The 19,732-nt window shown below is 41.9% G+C and overlaps 1 protein-coding gene across 6 annotated transcripts in view; it reads left to right on the forward strand.

Annotated features, from left to right (window-relative positions):
* Positions 1–19,732, forward strand: part of Ssh (Protein phosphatase Slingshot) — a 139,713-nt gene that overhangs the window by 111,165 nt on the left and 8,816 nt on the right. For 3 of the 6 annotated variants that reach the window (XM_076811984.1, XM_076811993.1, XM_076812035.1), the window contains one exon: positions 17,656–17,850. In XM_076811984.1, coding sequence (XP_076668099.1) covers positions 17,656–17,850 — 195 coding nt within the window. Of the gene's footprint in view, positions 1–6,950; positions 7,678–12,264; positions 12,348–17,655; positions 17,851–19,732 lie in introns of those variants that run through there. The other 3 variants (XM_076812015.1, XM_076812004.1, XM_076812025.1) reach the window with 3 other exon arrangements.

The following is a 19,732-nucleotide window of genomic DNA, read 5'->3' on the forward strand; positions in this document are numbered from 1 at the left end:
CGGGTAGCCCGATTATTTCGGGTAATGCGGTGCTTGATAAGTTCATATACGTATTCAGCTTTTTTAAACAACCGAATACTCGAAAAAAATGTACAAAATCTTTACCTATTTGAAACTTTAGAATAAGATGATTTTCATATTCATATGCTTGTATATTTTTATTAAACACTATGAAACATCCGGAAAATATGCGTTTTTAAACATGTATTTAGTATTGCGATATTAAAAAAAGGAAGTTTGATGCATTATTAACAATATTTTCTGGACGTTTCGTAGTGTGTAATAAAAATATACAAGCATATGAATATGAAAATCATCTTATTCTAAAATTTCATATAGGTAAAGATTTTGTACATGCTTTTCGAGTACTCGGTTGTTTAAAAAAGCTGAATACATGTATCAACTTATCAAGCACCGCGTTACCCGAAATAAACGAGCTACCCGACACAATCGCGCTACCCGAAGTAATCGGGCTACGCGACACAGTCGGACTACCCGTAGGGGCCCGTCTGTCCCGGGCCCCCGTCCGAGCTCGCCCGACTTTACCCGACCCAACCCGAGCCCGAAAAGTCGGGTACCCGCACACCTCTAGTTCGCTCTTATAAGTCCAGGATTTACCAGTGTATCTTAATATATATGAAGCGGAAAGTGTTCGTGTGTTTGTCTGTCGCCTAAAAACATTCGAATGGTAAAACTCAGCGGTCACGAAATTTGTCCCAGCTCATTATACCCACCTAATTGCACGTGAACTATTTTCACAAAAAATATATAAATAAAAAACAATTTTTTTTATAAAATCAGAATCTAAATTTCGGTTGAAGCTGAATAGCAAAGCTAGTATTGCATACTGTCGAGCAGGAGTGGATGATCTTGACAAATTTGATCGCACCTGGGTTAATCCGATTGGTAGCAATACAATCTGCTGACACTAATATTCAAACGGAAAAAGAATATTACCATTTTTCGACCGTTTTACAGTAGTCTAACCCTTTAAAGCGACATGACGCTCGTACAGCACACAGAGGTCGCCTTCAAAGTGTTACCCCCGTTCAGTAAAGTTAGCAAAATTAATAAACACGACGATATTCAGAATATCCAGATGTACATTACCGTTGAAATTTATTATCCTCTATAGGAGCGATTATTTCACTAAACAGAACAATTTTATTTATTTTCATTATACTTGAAAGATTTATATCAAAACGAATTATTATATTTAAATTTAATCAAAGATCACTAGAATGATCACAAAATTATCCACCATTCAATCAATCATTCAACGAAATTCCAATTAATAAGTGTAAAAGGAATAGAATATCTAGCATCAAATCAAAGACATCCATTCCTCGGTAAGGAAGTCAGAAGAAACCGAGATAAAATAGCGCCGAACACACAAGTTCATACCAACGACCTCCTCTATTCAGAGCTTCGCATCTTCGCCAATCTTTCTGTCTTGACGCAACAGTTTAAAGATGTATTTCTGAAATCCTAAACTTTCCAAAAAAAAAAGTAAAAGACAAATCATTTGTTTTGCCCCGAAACTTAAAATACAACCCCTTCGATATCCAATCTGTTCGGGCTTCCATTGCGGTTTTGCAGTAAGCGTGATTTCCGAAGGAATCCCTTTTAACGGGCCTTGACCAGTGGGCGTGGGCCAGCTACGGCTTTCCAAACTGGTTCCGCCTATCACGCAGGCAGACGTCGATGGATAACAGCAGGTTGCGAGCCGTCGCATTATCAGGGTAACGCAGCGCTGGCTCGCCGATAATGGCAACTGACGAAAACCACAATGCACCGTGCCCGATTGACGCCCATCGAGCGCGTATCGAACGCTCGCGATCACTACTCTTCCACTGCGCCTGGCCCTGTCGCTGCGCCATCCGGTCACTATTATTCTCAACCCTTTCAGTGCACATACACTGTCTGTTCGCGCGCACCTTCTGTGCGGAGAACCCAGGATTCGCACACGCGATGAACACCAAAGGTCCTTTCACACTTGATGTGTACTTTTGTCGCTGGGGACCAATATGTCAGATGCATTCGCTTCGCGGAGTTAGCGCTGATTTAACACGTTCGTCCTGCACCAAAAATAGTTGACTGTCCTCAGATGCCGGAAACAGATTTTTGTGTTCACCCTTTTATGCTACTTTCGACATTTAATAACATTTTAACCAAAAACAATTTGTTTTTGTTAGAAAAAAAAGGGATGTTAGCAAGCAAAAAATCTGTTAGCAGCTTTCGTACAACTTTTTCGGTATGCCCAATAACTCCGTTCAACTAAACGCGAGGTAGATCCAATCCAACTCCACATCTTCGTCGCTCCCACTGTCAAACAAATAGTCTTCAACCGCTTCCTCCGGTTCAACATTCGTAGTACTCCTTGTGCATCTTCTGAACCCAGATGTCGACGGTTCAGGTGCTTTTGGGGGTGAAGGAGCATCGATGCATTCCGTCGAGTTCAAAATATTACAAAATATAATACAACAAATATTATAAAAATATCTCCACAAAAATATATGACTAAGAAATAATTTTGAAAAGCAATTACGTTAGGTAAGGGCGAATACTTTGCGCTTTTCAAAGATTCGCCTCTTCCCGACAAAATATTACGGCTGAAAAATAATAAAATATGATTTTTTAGAATATTTCAGACAACCAATTCATCATTTCCTTGTAATAGTAATGAAAATGGACGAAACAATAGATGAAGAAAGCGTACGAAATATAAAAGGAATAAATGATTAGAAATTACGTCGAACACCCCAAACTCGAAAATTCTGTCATTTCACACTTTTTTCGCGATGTTTACTCCTCAAAACTGTATATTCCAAAATATTTAATATAGAAATTGAATAAAAATATTGATAGGAAGTAGAATACGACAGAAAAAAAAACACAACTTACCTGGTTAAATAAAAAAAAAACAGCTGCAGAAAGTTGAAAAAACGCTGCAAATTTGTAACGAAGGCGTATGCAAAAGGAAAACGCGATACTTGAAAAATCCTTCTTCCCCTTCCACATTTATTGGGACCAGGCCCAAGACGTGACCGTACGCGTCACCCCGTACGCAACGTGTTAAGAAAGACGGGGTAGGAAATAAGTGAATAAATCAGAAAACACAGGCGGCGAATCCGTGAAAACACGCGGACACCACCGAGAGTGTTAATCTGAGGAAAAAAGCGACGAAGTATATCCTGGTGAACGACGGTCCCCAAGCACCGGCGCATGGGTGTCAGTCAGATCATTATCGACGGTAGTTAGTGGCCCAGGCCGGGCGTCGTTGATGTCACCGGCCGTTCTCGGCTCTGCTCTTGTGCATGTACAGTATAATCGTTTCCATTCCTTTCACTGTTGGTGACCACGGCGTAGAACAGGTCGAGGAGAGGATACACTGGATCGTACGCGTGCGTAGCTCGTTCTGCTTCGCGGAATAACCGCTGGCGAGATGGGCCGCCATGATCTAGATACGTTCGCGGTTCATTACGCTGGATGATTCCGGGCGATCGCTGTCCCGAGGTGATAAAGAGGAGCATTTAGCCGCGAACATCCCCACGGCCTTTCGAGGATCTGAATTTCCTCTGACAGGCGGTCGAGTTCGCTCGAGCCCGCCTAGATTAGGCAGCAACGATAACTCCTGCCCGATACGTACACTTGTAATGGACACAAGGATAATTGAACTACCTTTTATGAATAATATTTATAAAGATATTTATTCGACTAAATTAAAGATATTTGAGATTCAACTTTTTCGAGCTGGACTCCGGGACTGACAAGGGGAGGCCACCATGCGGTAGACACCGATTTTGATGAGCCGTGGCACGATGGATCTATGTCGAAAATAAGTAAATAGGAGTTCAAATTAGGTGTTGAAGCAACCAGTAAATGACCGCATACCAGTGAACGACCATTAGGCAAAGAAATGTCAGTTATAAATTTAAACATTCCTAATTATATTAATAAGTACAATTTTTATTAAAAGTATGCGATCATTTACTACATGTTTTGTATTCTATATTTTTTTTTGTTTAAATTACAATAAGAATGAGTACTTATTTTTATAGAAATTTCAAGAACAATAAATTTAAATGCAATTTCAACAGTGGTTTTGCCGTTATACATAAATATATTCAAGTATTAATCTCAAAAATCCATAGATTCAACAATTCGCTAATTCCCTGATCGGTTTACCCCACTTCCGTTATTTTTTTTCGCAATTCACCCGAAGCGGTTTCCAAGAAGCGTGTCCTCTAAGGGAAAGTACCGCTGAATTTTACAAAGCCGAATGCTCCACCGCCTAAGCTACAACCACCAACGATTACGTTGTCTCGCGGCGATCCAGTCGGCAGTGGTCGCGCAGCTGCTTTCCAATCACGAATAATCTCCGATGGCTGTCCTCGGAGAACACCTTCGCTTTCGATGACCATGGTCGATCGTCTCATTACGTGCCACGGGTCGCGAAAGCTCAATGGCCGCGTTGCCCGTTGTAAACGGCGGCCAGGAACGGGCGATCGTTGGCAACTTTCACGGTTATTCTACGAACAGAGGCCACGCAGTTTATTTCTGGGCGAGATTGTTCCACTTTTAAAGCCTAACGCCCAAGAGCCAGCAGTCCTGGCTACGAAACACGAGCAACGTGTCCGCGACAGAAGTCGGGCAAATTACCCTCGCCTCTCTGCGACGAATTTTCTTCGCCGCGAAGGCCCCCCTCGTTCCTGGACGCCTTCTACGACCCCCGCGAACCTCTCCACGTTTCGCAGCGTGGTTTCACCGTGGTTTCCACGGCAGTCTGCACTTTCGTTTCTACTCTGCATTCTGGGAACACTTCTGCGTCAATTAACGCCGTTTGTGATTCCGTCTATCGAGGAGAATTTAGGTTCCACCCCCTTGTAACGCGTTCCCATTTTTTTTTTACTTCAGTCGTGGAGATTTTACATTGAAATTAAGTAACCGCGACACTTGCGCGTGAATTAATTCGATTTGCGATGGTATTTTCTGTAGAGAATTTATATTCCTCTTATTCGGACGTGTTTACAATTTTTTTTCACTCGTGGAGGTTTTATATTGAAATAAATTGCTCTGACGCCTCCACGCCGAGTACCTTGGTTTGGGATTTCGTTTTCCATGGAGAATTTAAATTCCTCCTATCGCGAAATGTGTTGGCAATTTTTCATACCCAATCGCGGTGGTTTCGCATTGAAATAGAGAACTATAAAATCCCGTAATAGTGTATCGCAGGCATGGGTAGATCAGATTAAAGACGTTGTAAGCTCACAGAGTTTCTCGTTATTTACCCATTGTCTGCGATAAGTCTAAGTCCCATACGCGCGTGCTTCGAAAATGACTCACCGGCTGCTTCGAGGATTGCACAAACGCGGAGCAACAGCCCGCAGGTGCATCTTCCACTGCACCATACGCGTGTCCGCTTCAGCGACCCGCGACTACATTGTTCCTCCTCTCTCCTCTGTCGGAATGTACAACACTGTCGTTGGATCAAGCGATCCACCGAGTGACGCGAACTGAATTGTACGATTTCCTACGCGCGCCGGGGAAATGCGATTCGCCTTGAAATCCAGAAAACGAGAGTTCCGCGAACGACGTTGCCGCACGACTCGTGTTGAAATTTAGAAAGCTGTATTTACTCGAATGTTGAGCGCGCGCGCTCGTACCTCGAAATCACTTCGAACGGTGCTTCCACGAAGTACCACTGCTCTCCGCGGATGAAACAATTGAAACGCGGCGCAGGGTAAAGTCGTAGATGCTCTCCGCCTAGGAACGAATAATGTAGCCAAAGAGATGCGAGGAACTGTGAGTAAATTGGGAGACGAGTTGAAGAACGTTCACCACAAGAATTTGGAAGCGGGGCTATTTCCTTAGTCGCTATTTAAGGCTGTACTTCCGAATGGCCCCAGTGGCCAATCGACACGAGGTTTCTGGGGAGGGTTGGGGTGGGTGTTTGGACCCTAAATCTGAAATTGTTGCTTCGGGAATTTATTAGTTTACGAGATATTAATAGAAAACTTTTAATATTTCTGCTGACTTGTTCCGACATAACGCATTCCACTTTCCAACTTGTTCTGGATATTAGTATTGGTTGGGGGTAGATTAGTGCGGGGGGGGGGGGGTAAAGCGATGTAAGTTTAGAATTTTGAAGCAGAAACTTGGAGATGCGATCCATCCTGTTATACAGGGTGGATATTTATTATTTTATTGATAGGCGATACTCTAGGGGGTGATTCTACAGGCCAAAATAAGACGCAAATATAGAATACAATTTTTTAATATCGCGCTTCGTTTTCGAGAAAATTGGCTTTGAATTTCAGCTATACAGGCATGCCATTTAAGTGCTTGAGGGGGCACGAAGAGGTAAGGGGAACGCGTCAAATTACTGGGAGGGCAGGATGAAACCCAGTTGCAGTTCAAAGAAATAATTTAAAAAAAAAAAATTAACAATAATTTTTTATTAATATTTCGGAAACTAATAAATTCCCGAAGCTACAATTTTAGATTTAGGGCCCACACCCCCTCCCCACCCACCCCCTCAAGCCTCGTCTCGATCGGCCACTGGGGCCATTCGGAAGTATATCCCTATTTAAGGCCAGTTCAACAGCGCGTGATGCTTCACTAGTCCAGAAATAGATTTCGTAGAAGATCCGTCAGGAAATGGGCGCGAAGTCCGCATTTTTCGCGAAAGTGGCGACGTAACGGGCCCGGTCTCCAGCGGACCTGTAAAACTTCGCCCAGGTCAAGATCCACTTTCTTTCCCAAAGGTCATCCTCCTTTCTCACGTTTCCGGGCGGGTTCCTCGCACGGCCGCGTAAAAAACCGTCGGAATATCGACGCTAAATATGGTTGGACTTGCTCGTTTGTCATCCCCCCACCACCACTGCCGGCTGTCCTACGCACGCTATTCTCATTTGCCAGATCCTACGATCGGTTCGGAGTGTTTGCCAGTCGACGGAACGTGGCCGCGCTAAGAAAAACTCCTTCGTCGGAATTCAGCATCCCCGTGCGTCTCGTGCTCTCTCTCTCTCTTGCTCTCTTTCGCGAATTTAAGCGTTCAACTGGTGCGCAGATGGGTTCTAATCATACCCAGAGGTTTGAGGAACTGTGGCAAGTGACAAGTATCTCGTGACCACCGTTTAACTTGACCTTTCCTGGGCCCCCAGCCAGGAGCAGGTGTGTGCATGCTCAGAGGAGTCTGATGGTTCAGCGAGAATTGTACGCGTTCGTTGCGCATTTTGGACACTTTGGGGACCTGGATAGTTGGGTAGTGTCGTACAGGTGTGTCAGTGATCATCCGCTGAAAAGATTCATCAACGGTGAAGCTGGAGTCTTCGGGATAAACAGTAAGAGGCAACGCGATTCCTGCATTTGGTGGATCCTGAACGCTTCAAGAAGGAGCAGATAGCTTAGATTCGTGTTGTACCGGGCCAGTCGAGCGGTATTAGGCTTTGAGCCCTGGAACTAGCCAGAAAAGGGGCAGCAGACACCTCCGTCGAGGCACATCGATGACCTCGACGAGAATAACTTGCAAGGCCGCACATCAGCCCCGGGAGGAAACATGGTGACGCGTGGCTCCGTTTACGTGCTGATTCTGTTTGTCCTGCCCGTGATCCTGTGGCTGTTTGGAAGTCCCAGGAGGAGCAAAGTTCTGGGGAACGTCACCAGAGCCGTGAGGTAAGGCCCCGATCGATAATCTTGCCGGAGAAACTTGCGGGACGAGCGAACAGATGCGCGATGTACAACAGGCTCGTTCGATTGCGGCCACGTACCTACGTTCGATTAGTGAATTAGTGAAACGCTTCGCATGGTTAGCCTTTTTCTTCGCGGACATTTCTACAGTATTCCGTGAGCATTGCGTGGGCATTGCCGTAGGAATTATTTACTTCGAAGACTAATCAAGTTCATCATTTGCGGTTCATCGCTTTTATTTCCGAGGCCACTGATGTACGAATGATGTACCTGCTCCTGTGGAAATTTAATCAGTGGCAATAGGAATAGTTTTGCTGCAAAGGCTAATTGCAATTTTAGGATGACTCCAAAAGCGGAGGCCTTCGTTGAATGTAAAACTTTTTCGGATACATCAGTATGCGATATTAAAGTTATTCTTAGCGTCAGTCGACAAATTTAATAATTTGATTTAGGGATATTTGATGCAATATACAATATACTCTAATTAGTGGCATGGGTTAAAAATTAATAATAAAATTAAAATTTTGAAAATCTGGAATCCTATTTCTGGAGGGTAAGCGGATTCCTAGACTTTCTTAAATTTAGTTTATTCCCTAAAGTGGGGGTGGTCAAATTTAGTAATTTGATTTAGGGATAGTTGATACAATATAAAATATACTCTAATTAGTGGCATGGGTTAAAAATTAATAATAAAATTAAAATTTTGAAAATCTGGAATCCTATTTCTGGAGGGTAAGCGGATTCCTGGACTTTCTTAAATTTAGTTTATTCCCTAAAGTGGGGGTGGTGAAAATTAATAATTTGATTTAGGGATAATTGATGCAATATAAAATATACTCTAATTAGTGGCATGGGTTAAAAATTAATAATAAAATTAAAATTTTGAAAATCTGGAATCCTATTTCTGGAGGGTAAGCGGATTCCTAGACTTTCTTAAATTTAGTTTATTCCCTAAAGTGGGGGTGGTCAAATTTAGTAATTTGATTTAGGGATAATTGATACAATATAAAATATACTCTAATTAGTGGCATGGGTTAAAAATTAATAATAAAATTAAAATTTTGAAAATCTGGAATCCTATTTCTGGAGGGTAAGCGGATTCCTGGACTTTCTTAAATTTAGTTTATTCCCTAAAGTGGGGGTGGTGAAATTTAATAATTTGATTTAGGGATAATTGATGCAATATAAAATATACTCTAATTAGTGGCATGGGTTAAAAATTAATAATAAAATTAAAATTTTGAAAATCTGGAATCCTATTTCTGGAGGGTAAGCGGATTCCTAGACTTTCTTAAATTTAGTTTATTCCCTAAAGTGGGGGTGGTCAAATTTAGTAATTTGATTTAGGGATAATTGATGCAATATAAAATATACTCTAATTAGTGGCATGGGTTAAAAATTAATAATAAAATTAAAAATTTGAAAATCTGGAATCCTATTTCTGGGCGGTAAGCGGATTCCTAGACTTTCTTAAATTTAGTTTATTCCCTAAAGTGGGGGTGGTCAAATTTAGTAATTTGATTTAGGGATAGTTGATACAATATAAAATATACCCTAATTAGTGGCATGCGTTGTTGATGAAGTACCAACTACTTGAAGTTGAGATGTAATGTTGCCGCGCGAAATAGAAGTGTTCTAGGTGGGTACCTACGGCGTGGCAATGCCCACGTTCACGAAATACTGTAGAAATGTTCGCAGAGAAAAACGCAATTCGTGGGAAGTTGACTACTAATCGAAGGCACGCGGCCAGAATCGAACTAGCCAGTTGTACGCGCCGCTGTGTTTTCACGTCGGTGGGGATTCAAAGGAAGCCCCATAACTCGGTTCCGCGTCGTTTGGACCTGCTCCCAAAATAAGAAACTTCAGGTCGCGCACGTGCTGCTCGGCGACCATCATTCTTCCATTTTGGCGGACCACTGCGCCGCGTACCGTTGGCTGATCCTCTTTGTCTCATCGCACGCGATCTTTCCGGAGCCTTTTTCTTTCCCCGCCGCTGCCTGGCAGTTGTCCAGCGGAGAATTCGCGCGAAGAGAATACGCGCCTGCGACGAGCCGCGTTTCCAGAGACGGTGCAACGATCGTGTCGCGTTCGGGCCCTACAGCATCGAATCGTAAGCTTCAGTCCCAACTTCGTCGCCACTCGGTACAGCTCGTGGAATAAATACAGCGCACTCCTTGGGAGTCACACTCAAACGGACTGTGTATAAAGCGACACCCCCGAAAATAAAAGCGGTTATATGTGTTTGCCAGTCAAATAAAGGGCCTTGCAGACCCAGAATGCGCATCCACCATAGTGCCCTCAGGGCCTTAATTGTTAGACTCGTAAGCGGTTGAATCACGATCTCGAGTTGCAAGGCACGTTTATGCGTTTCATTCTTTGCGAAAGAAGTATCGCCAGGTTCAACTATATGCTTGTAGTTGGTAGTGGTGTTGCTTGGTCTCGCGTAGTTGTTAAATAGTCCTGAAGTCACCCAGTTTATTAGAAACTAGCATCCCCCATCTCGGCTTTGTCCGAGATATTAGCGTGACTAATTCATGTTTATTAGAATTAATATATTTTAAGGAAATTAAGAATTTGGAGAAAAAAATCTTGATTTCTTCGTAATATTTCGGGGAAGATAACATTCTTGGTTTAATGATTTTCTGACGTTAGGATGAATTGTTGTTGCGCATCACCTGCCGGAGCAATGATGGCAACTATTATCCATCACTCCTGTTTGAACTTCTCCTAAGTTAACATACCCAGTTAATTTCTGGATCATAATTCAATGCAAAGCTTCCGGTAACGTTCACTCTTATAAGTCCAGGATTTACTAGTGTATTTTAATATTCATGTAAAGCAGAAAGTGTTTGTCTGTCGCCTAAAAATATTCGAACGGTAAAACTCAGGGGTCGCGAAATTTGCCCCAGCTCAATATACCCAACTTAATCCAGATAAACGTGGCTATTTTCACAAAAAAAAGATAAATAAATAAAAAACAATTTTTTTTATAAAATCAGAATCTAAATTTCGGGTGAAGCTGAGTAGCAAAGCTAATATTACATACGTCGAGCAGGAGTGGATGATGATCTTGACAAATTTGTTCGCACCCGGGGCATAATAACATCCACACGGGGTACACAAAAAATCTGCCACAGCAATTTGTAACCATACGATCATTCGAACATATATGTCCGCGGTAATCCATTTCTCTAGCGAGAAAGCGCGCTAAAAGCTTTGCCATCTGGTGGTGACATCACGGTACTGCTGCGGGCGAGGATACACGGGTCACGTGGTCTGCAAAACAGCCGTACACATGAAATGTTTACACATCAATTACATGTTAATAACGCGTTTCCGAGACATGCTGCATAGCCTACGTCCATCCTAGAGTATGCAAGAATAACGTGTTAAAATTTGATGAAGATCGGTTCAATAGGTCTTGAGTTTTGCGCGAACATAAAAATCGGCTCTCTCTTTATATAATATCAGGTCGTCGAGGATGAAATTTGTAGAAAAACAGGCAAAGTTGGTTGATAACTTACAAATATAAGGAATTATTTTATTCATCAAAGTATGCACCCATATTGTCCATACCCTTTTGCCATTTAAGCGGAAGCTGGTTGGTTCAGGCCGGTGGTATAAAACCCTGGCGGACAAGAGTCAATGAATTCCTGAAAGGCCTGTTTTACAGTATTGTCGGAATTAAATTGTTTTCCTATTAAAAAGTTGTCGGAATTGCGGAAGAAGTGGTAGTCAGTGGGGCGGTATTCCCAGTCGCTACTTATTCTTAAGCAAATGCTTAAGCATACGGTATCCTCTACTAACCTAGTAGCTAGTAAAGGATGCCGAATGCCTAAGCATTTGCTTAAGAATGAGTAGCGACTGAGAATACCGCCCTTACAAAACCTATTCCTGCAGAAAGAAGTGTCAATATAAAGGTCCGTAGCTTGCGTTTCCGAATCATCGCCTCGGCGTGAAAACACGCCGATGCCAGGCGACGAGTGAAATTCTCTAATCGTGAAAAAGTAGAGTTAAAGAACCGATATCCAGAAACTATTCAGAAGTTGTTGCATTTTCCACTTGCGTTTACAAGTCCGTTGCATCAGTTCCACTAACTGCACGCGTTCTCATCTCTAAAGGTGCGCATAGTTGCTGGAAATGGTTCCTTTATGCCAAATGGAAGTCCGAAAATGTTTCTGCCCATCGCTAAGGTCTTCGGGTTCGAGGTAACGACACCTCCGTTCTTGCCTTCCATCCACGGCGAAGAGCAGCTCGATTAGCCACGTAACCGGTGACATCGAATTGGATTCGTGGCCAAGCAATCGGCCCGTCATTGCTTGCTTCACCAGCCGTTCCATTTAGGATCAGCCGATGACGCGGACTCATTATAATTACGATGCTACGCCCCGAGCTTCAGTCACTCTCGTGCTGTTGTCCTCGTCGTGCTGTTGCGCAAACCAGCATCGTACCGCGGACGCGCCTCGTTAATTGCCCGCGATTTGGCATGGTGCGCGCGCGCGGAAGTGGCCCGAAGCTGGACCCGGTGTCCAACAGAAATCGAGCCATCATCCGATCGGTGTATTTACCGCGCAGACCAGTCGATATATGAGTGGTCTTCGGTGGAGTAATAGGCGGAGCGATTCATCTGTCGTTGATTCATTCATCTTCGAGAGGTATATGCCTGTTCTGCTACGTTTGACGTTGTAGTTTTTGGTATGTGTGTACTCCATGATTACTCTGCACGTAAGAGCCGCAGCTCCTGCCTATCAGAGGAATTGCAAATTAAAGAAGGAAACAATTCGCTCCAATCTGTAAACAGTGACGACCGAGAACTATTCGAGTGATTTACATACGCGTAAACATAACGCACAACTTTCTTCCCTCCTACTTTCGACTCCTCATTCGATAAGCCTGAACTCTGTTGTATTTAGAATTTCACTACTCGATTGTTCTGCTCCCTCATCTTTTTCTAGAAAAGACATGGGTCCCTGTCGCAGTTACCAGTTCTTTTCTTTCGTACGAAAAGAAGCTTAGGTCCTTTTCACACGAGTCACTTTCGTGACAAGATCAGGGATTGTAACCCGCCCGGAGCGGGTTACTAGTGACATAAGACAGTCTGGTTTAGACAGCCACTTAACGTACTCTGGTCGTCCGGCAGAAAAAATGAGCAATCTTCATGAATTTTTTACTCAATGAATAGCAAACATAATCGTGCAAAACTTTTTACATAATATTCATCTACTTGTGCTCTGCTCGATTTTTCAGACAGATGACCCTCTTAAGTGGCTGTCTGGGCTAGACTGTCTTATGTTACTAGTAACCGGCTCCGAGCGGGTTACAATCCCTTCTTAAGATTTGACATTTTGAGCTGTGTTAACACAATTCTTACATTCTCTACCTTCTTCTATCCTTTCTAAACCAACGCGCAGTTTTATCAGATGAATGTACCTGTTCGAAATGCCATTCGCGAGCCACAGTCATGTCCCGTGTGAAAAGGCTCTTAACGCTTTCGTACCACCGATGGGTTTCTGTGTTGTTTAATGCTTACTTTATTATCACCTAATTGTCGTTCTATTACTATTGCCATACTAGGTACCACAGGTAGACGATGATGGTTTATTTACCGTCGATACTTATCCAAAGTGAAGCTTTCATCAAACCAGCAAGCGTTTGAATTCGATGTTAAAATCAAAGCGGGAGACGAAGAATCAAACAATTTCTATTCCCCCCTGTTATATTTCCCAAAGCAATTCTGTTTTTGCCAACTGAACACATCCCAAATTTTCGAATTCCACTGTTCCCCAGAAACCGGTTACACCGGTTTTCGAATTCCACTGTTCCCCAGAAACCGGTTACACCGGTTTTCGAATTCCACTGTTCCCCAGAAACCGGTCACACCGGTTTTCGAATTCCACTGTTCCCCAAAAACTGGTTACACCGGTTTTCGAGTTCCACTGTTCCTCAGAAACCGGTTACACCGGTTCTCGAATTCCACTGTTCCCCAGAAACCGGTTACACCGGTTTTCGAATTCCACTGTTCCCCAGAAACCGGTTACACCGGTTTTCGAATTCCACTGTTCCCCCAAAAACCGGTTATACCGGTTTTCGAACTTTCACAAAGAAATATATAATTATAATAGTAAATAAATATTTGTACTTATTTTAAAAATGTTCAGTTTCCTTAATATTTATGGAATTACAAAATTATGGCAAAATAAAATATACTGTATCTATACAAAACTAAATAAATAAAAATTAAATTAACTAAAATCCGCACAATTTTTTAGTTCACTTAATATTTATGGATCTACAAAAGTATAACACAATCAAATAGACTGCATACGAAAACCAAATGAAAAAAATACTAAAATCCGCACAAAATATAAATTTTCTACAGTGCGAAATATAAAAATATAAACTCATGAATACAGTTTTACAGTAACGAGTAAACTGTTACATACTACAATATGCTTGTGTCCGAGGCGAGTTTCAAGTAAAAATGTTTCTAATTAAATAATGAATTCATTTCTGCATATTAATTCTGATATATAAAACCGGTTTTTTAAATTTAAAAGCCAGCTTTCGAATTTTACAAATTCATAAATAAAAACCGGTTTTTAAAGCCGGTTTTTAAAAACCGACAAACCCTACGTGAAATGGTCCTTGCCCGAGGTTCAGCATTGGCGTGACGATGCTCAGGCCAAGCAATCGACAGTATCGGGTGCCGGTTAAATGCGAGCCTGTTACGTAAAATGTTTAATTATAAATACGTGGCTGTCCTCGTCTCCGATCATCTCAGTCGTCGGCTGTTACGCAAAACTCGCGGCACCGCGACATCAGGAGCAGCAGCCTGACGTCCCGCCGCCGACTGGGTGGTTCGCCCCCTGGCAAGGCCGGAAACGGCCTTATCTAATCACGCTGCGACGGGAAAGAGCTACTCGAGGATCTAAGAGCATCGCTTCGTATCTGTAGATAGCGATAAAAATAACCTTACTCTTAAGCAAGTTCCTCGTGGTACCTAAATATAGTTTTACGTTCGACGATGCGTTGCTGCACTTTTTTCGTTTTTTTTTTATTTATTTTATTGATCATAGTTAAAATTAATCTGAAGTAATTTCGACGCCACTGTTGTATAGAGAGTGTTGGAAAGTCCGCTGACAAGGAACTGACAATGAACAATTTACGATTTTGAGGAAACTTGGCACATGGGTAGAGTATTTGAATATGTTGAACACGCATTTCTGTTTATCAGCTGAAAGTCGTGTTAAGGGGGTGAAAAGTGTGAGAATTCCACTTGATTCTAGATTTGGGAGCTCGAAAAGTGGAGGAGCAAAGCCGGGAATCCACCTGCTGGAAGCTAAGCTAACAAGGGAACATCCCGAACTCGGAAATTCGAAAAATTCTGAAACTCTGTGAATGTGAAGGGAATTTCTCCCCGATTATAACGCAATTTTTGTTTGCTGCCCAAACTCACTCTAAGGGGGTGTAATTGGCACCTGAATATCCGGTTATTTTCCGATTTTGTGTTACAACTCGTGAGCTGTAAAATAACTTTTCCACCGGATGATAGATCGAATTAAAAGAAGTAACTTTTGTCTTGAAACTTTTTTTCTATCTCTTACAGTCTGCGAGTTATAACACAAAATCGGAAAATAGCCGAATTTTCAGGGGTTAGTTCCACCCCCTTCGAGTGTATTTTCTGCGTTGCTAACACAAGCGAGTTTGCAGCAAACTGCTCGCTGCCAAATTTTCTTAAATTTCTATATAAATTAGTTTTAACCTAATTCTATGATGATACTAATTTCCTTATTCTGGGTAGCCACTTCTGTTCGTATTTACATGTAAGTATATAGCACTGTAATCAACTCCCCAGAATAAAAATTGTCACAGGATTTTCGGATGCTTGAACTTTAGTCGCAGTAACTCTTACTTTCAAACAGTTTTCGAATAATTTTTATACAGTCTTGCAAAGAAGAAAATAACGTTAAAGGAAGTCCATATGATACAGAAAACGCTAAAGGAATTAATCTTGAAACAGTTATTACGATCGAGTTGTTATACTCTGTCCGGTGCTGTATAATATTTTATCAGATAAAAATAATAAATAAAAATAGAGGAGAAGGCACGAGTAAGCTGAACAATAAATCGTAAAGCTGACCTTACTTCTCGAACCAAAGCAACGGTGATCCCCCTTTAATCTCTGCGAAACATTCAATTCGAATATCCTCACTCCGAATTAAGCTGATGAGATAGAACTCTTAATCGCGTCGGAGTAAAATCCACGTTATTACGTGGTCGAGTTCATCGTTGCGACGCCAGCGGCGGTTATTAATTCTTGTACACGTACAGCCGCGATCCTCGACATTTAGAGAGGCGGATCTCAGCGATAGATCGTTCCATCTGAGTACTTTCGAGCTCCTCTTACGAGCAAGGCCAATAGTATTCCAGGAGTGAAACTAACAACGATGATTCCCTTGCGACCGAGCAAGCATCACGCCGCCTCCCGGGGCAATCTTGCGTCGAAAAAGTCTTGAATAGTTACCTTCACCGTTACCTAAGAGCTTCAGCACTTTACGTTGAACAATCGATCGCCACATTGCGTCGCGTTTCCTCCGTTGAACTGCGGTTTCAAAATATTCCGAACCGCGGCACTATCGGAATGGGGAACACTGCTGATTCATCGTTGAACTTGCACTGCCCCCGAGATCTTGCTAACCATGCCAGGTAAGGAGTGCTCGGAACAGATTAAAAGAAACACTTAGATGGCAACTAAAAGCGAGGCAACTAATATTCGATCCGAGATGCAAACGAACCACTGCACATCCGATTGCAGCCAACTTGTTGTCTTTATCGTCGCCTAACGATACGACTCTTGGTTCTCTCTCGATTACCGAGAGTTATCTGTCGTTAGCGGTTTCCTAGAGACGCGGTAAACCGCAAATTGTCCCGCGCTGAATCACGCCAGGAAACTGTGCACCCTGGCTTCCTGGACATTGGCATCCTTGGAACGTTGTAGCTCGGTTATCCACGGGGATCTTGACGTGTCGCGGAACACGTAAATTCCCTGGACACATCTGAAACAGTTGTTTCTCGACGTAGAAAGCATGCAATTATAGGATATAGCACCGATGGACATTCGAAATATCTCTTTCCGCGGTAAAATGTTCGTGCCACTTTGATTCTTGATGGTAGCTTGAGAAATATGAAAGGAACTAACAAGGGGAGGACACCATGTGGTAGACACCGATTTTGACGAGCCTCGTTATTATCTATGATTTTCGAACTCCCACTGATTACTCTAACGGCACGCTTCACGAGTCGCTTCTTTGCCCGACACTATACATAAACAATAAATCTCGAACACTCTTCATTTACACTTCGATCTCCCAAACGCACCGCAATCGTTTCTTCCATTCGCATTTAAATGGAACGTACTCAGGCTCGCGACAAATACTCTTTCTCGTCAGAAAACCCCACCTATTTATAATATATTGATCTTCATTAAATTATTTAACTATGTTCCACCATCTCGACTATCTTCAGGTTTTTATATATAATAACTCGATAATAGAGCATTATTCTTAATTTTTTTGAAGCTGGTCACTCAAAGGGTTGTTTCCATAAACCACCCCCAAAAAATTAATTATTTTTTTCTACCCTTAATAATTGATTTATAATTTTTAGAAAAATATATGAAGTGCAGTTAGTACGTAGCTATTTTTCGTTTTTTTTTCATTTAAATATCTTAAGTAGTAAGCGAGGAAAAAAATAATAACGTTAAGAGCGTTTACCCCCGTATTATCCTTAAACAGGGGGGTAGCGATCTAAAAATTTACATAATGGTGTTTCAGGCAAGGAGCATTGTTTAAAAAATAACAACTCCAAGAATCGGAATTAGGGTCGTTTGCTTACCCTGCTAGACTCTTTCACCCATAGAACAACTTGTCGATGCGTTAATGTGTCCCTATTATTATTTTACAGGTCTGCCCTGCAGACGTTGCACAAGGTGTCGAGCAAGGCGCGCGAGCAGAACTACTTCCTGGGTGGCCTGTCGCATGACTGGGTCAGTTACTATGAGCAACGAATCGAGAGCGATCGCTCGTGTCTCAACGAGTGGCATGCTATGGACAACCTGGAATCCCGAAGACCACCGTCGCCGGACAGCGTACGCACCAAGTGAGTCCGCTCTTTCCACAGACTGTCGTTTAACCCCCCTGTCAATAACCGGGTACGCATTTTACAACTCTCGCACAGTGGGGAAATTTTGCGATTTTATGGCCAGAACTGCGGAAATGAAAATTTTGAATCTCACAAATTTAATACAAATGTCAATTGAAGAACTATATCCATTTTCCTGGTCAAAACGTTAAGATTTATGTTTAATATATAAAATTCGGCACTTTTACGTTCTAATATATGAGAAACTGAATTGCCCGAAAAGCAGCACTTACAAAAATTACGAACGATAAAGATTTTTTTATTATTTACATTTATACACTTTCTTCTTTGTTAGAGCATGCCTCTGCTACAGTGCAGCAGGGCATAGCAGAAGGGTTATCGCTCCTGACGACAAACACACGTAATACAAACAAACAAACAGAGGATCGAAGCTGAATAAAATTGTTTAAAAAAGAATAAAAAGGTTTGTAATGTATGTAAACACTGGATCGTGTTTAAAAAAAGGCGTATAATTACAAGATTAACAACTATTAGCAATTAATAATTGCATTTATAGAATGAAAATCATTGCAGGATATTATGGGATTGATAACTATTTTATGTATTGAAAATTCATTCTTACATGAAAAGGTTATTTCTAAAACACTACTTTAAAATTTGTATAAATTACGTATTAAAAACTGAATAATAATTATTTTGAGGACAAAAAGATATCTTACGCACCACCAGGAATTGAATCCATGCCTTGAAATTATTTTCAGATCTTTGGATAACACAATATATAAGGGTTTGAAGCAATTTGAAAATCTGGATTAATTCTTTGCGATCGGTCTAACTTCACATGAACATAAACATGTGCGAGTCTATACGAGCTTTGTATTAAAACATTTAACAGTAAAGTTGGTGGCATTTGATACTCGTATTAGTTCTTCAATTGACATTTCCGTTTATTTTGTCGAATTGAAAAATTTATTTATGTGATTGTGGCCATAAAATCGTGAAATTTCCCCACTGTGTCTCGGTTAAAAGCTTTTCAGCATCCCGCCAAAACATCGGCGTCGTTACTTAGAGGACATATACATATGTGTTAATAAGATTGTGGTAGTAGAGATTGTAATAGTATTACTGGGCTTGCCAGAAAAATGCTGCGCGTAATGGAGGGGGAACATGCCACGCATGCGCGTGATGACGCTGGCATTTGACTGAACCTTGGCGTCTATTGGTTCGTCGTCACGGAGTTATCACGCGCATGCGTGGCGTGTTCCCCTTCCACTACGAGTAGGAATTCCATACCAGGCCTGTATAATATATGTAAATACCTTTACAACAGCCACGAAATCTGCCGGGCGCCAGAAGAACTATGACGAAAATGTCACACATTCTGGACAGGAGTCGGAACACCTGTCTATTACACCACTCTACACTGCAGTGTTACGCCTGAGAGTTGACAGCAAATATTTATACATAAAGTATCTACTATAATGTCGGTCCAACAAACTAGAATTGAGAATTAGTTGGGCCAAACACTACTAAAAGTGATACAAAAATGCTGACGTGCACGTAGATTCGAAACCGAATACTATGGTCCAGCTACTTGCTTTCTACTCTCGCCAAAAATTTCCAATTCGTGTGGAAGTAAAATCTTTCTCAGAGAGAGAAGATTATCGGGTGTCTACACTATGACAGAATTCACTTGCTGAGACCAACTGTCGCAAGTAATCAGAACTTGCTAGAGTTACTCTCAGGCGTATTTACACAGTGCTGACATCAACTCTCGCAATGAATGTCGCAAGTTTATTGCTAGTGGCCACGAGGCTTAATAGTAGTTGCATGGGAGCAAAATTGTTACTAAAAACCAATTTCAGGATTTTGCCGTAAT

Source organism: Andrena cerasifolii, chromosome 1, assembly GCF_050908995.1.
Source record: "Andrena cerasifolii isolate SP2316 chromosome 1, iyAndCera1_principal, whole genome shotgun sequence".
Classification (NCBI taxonomy): Eukaryota; Metazoa; Arthropoda; class Insecta; order Hymenoptera; family Andrenidae; genus Andrena; species Andrena cerasifolii.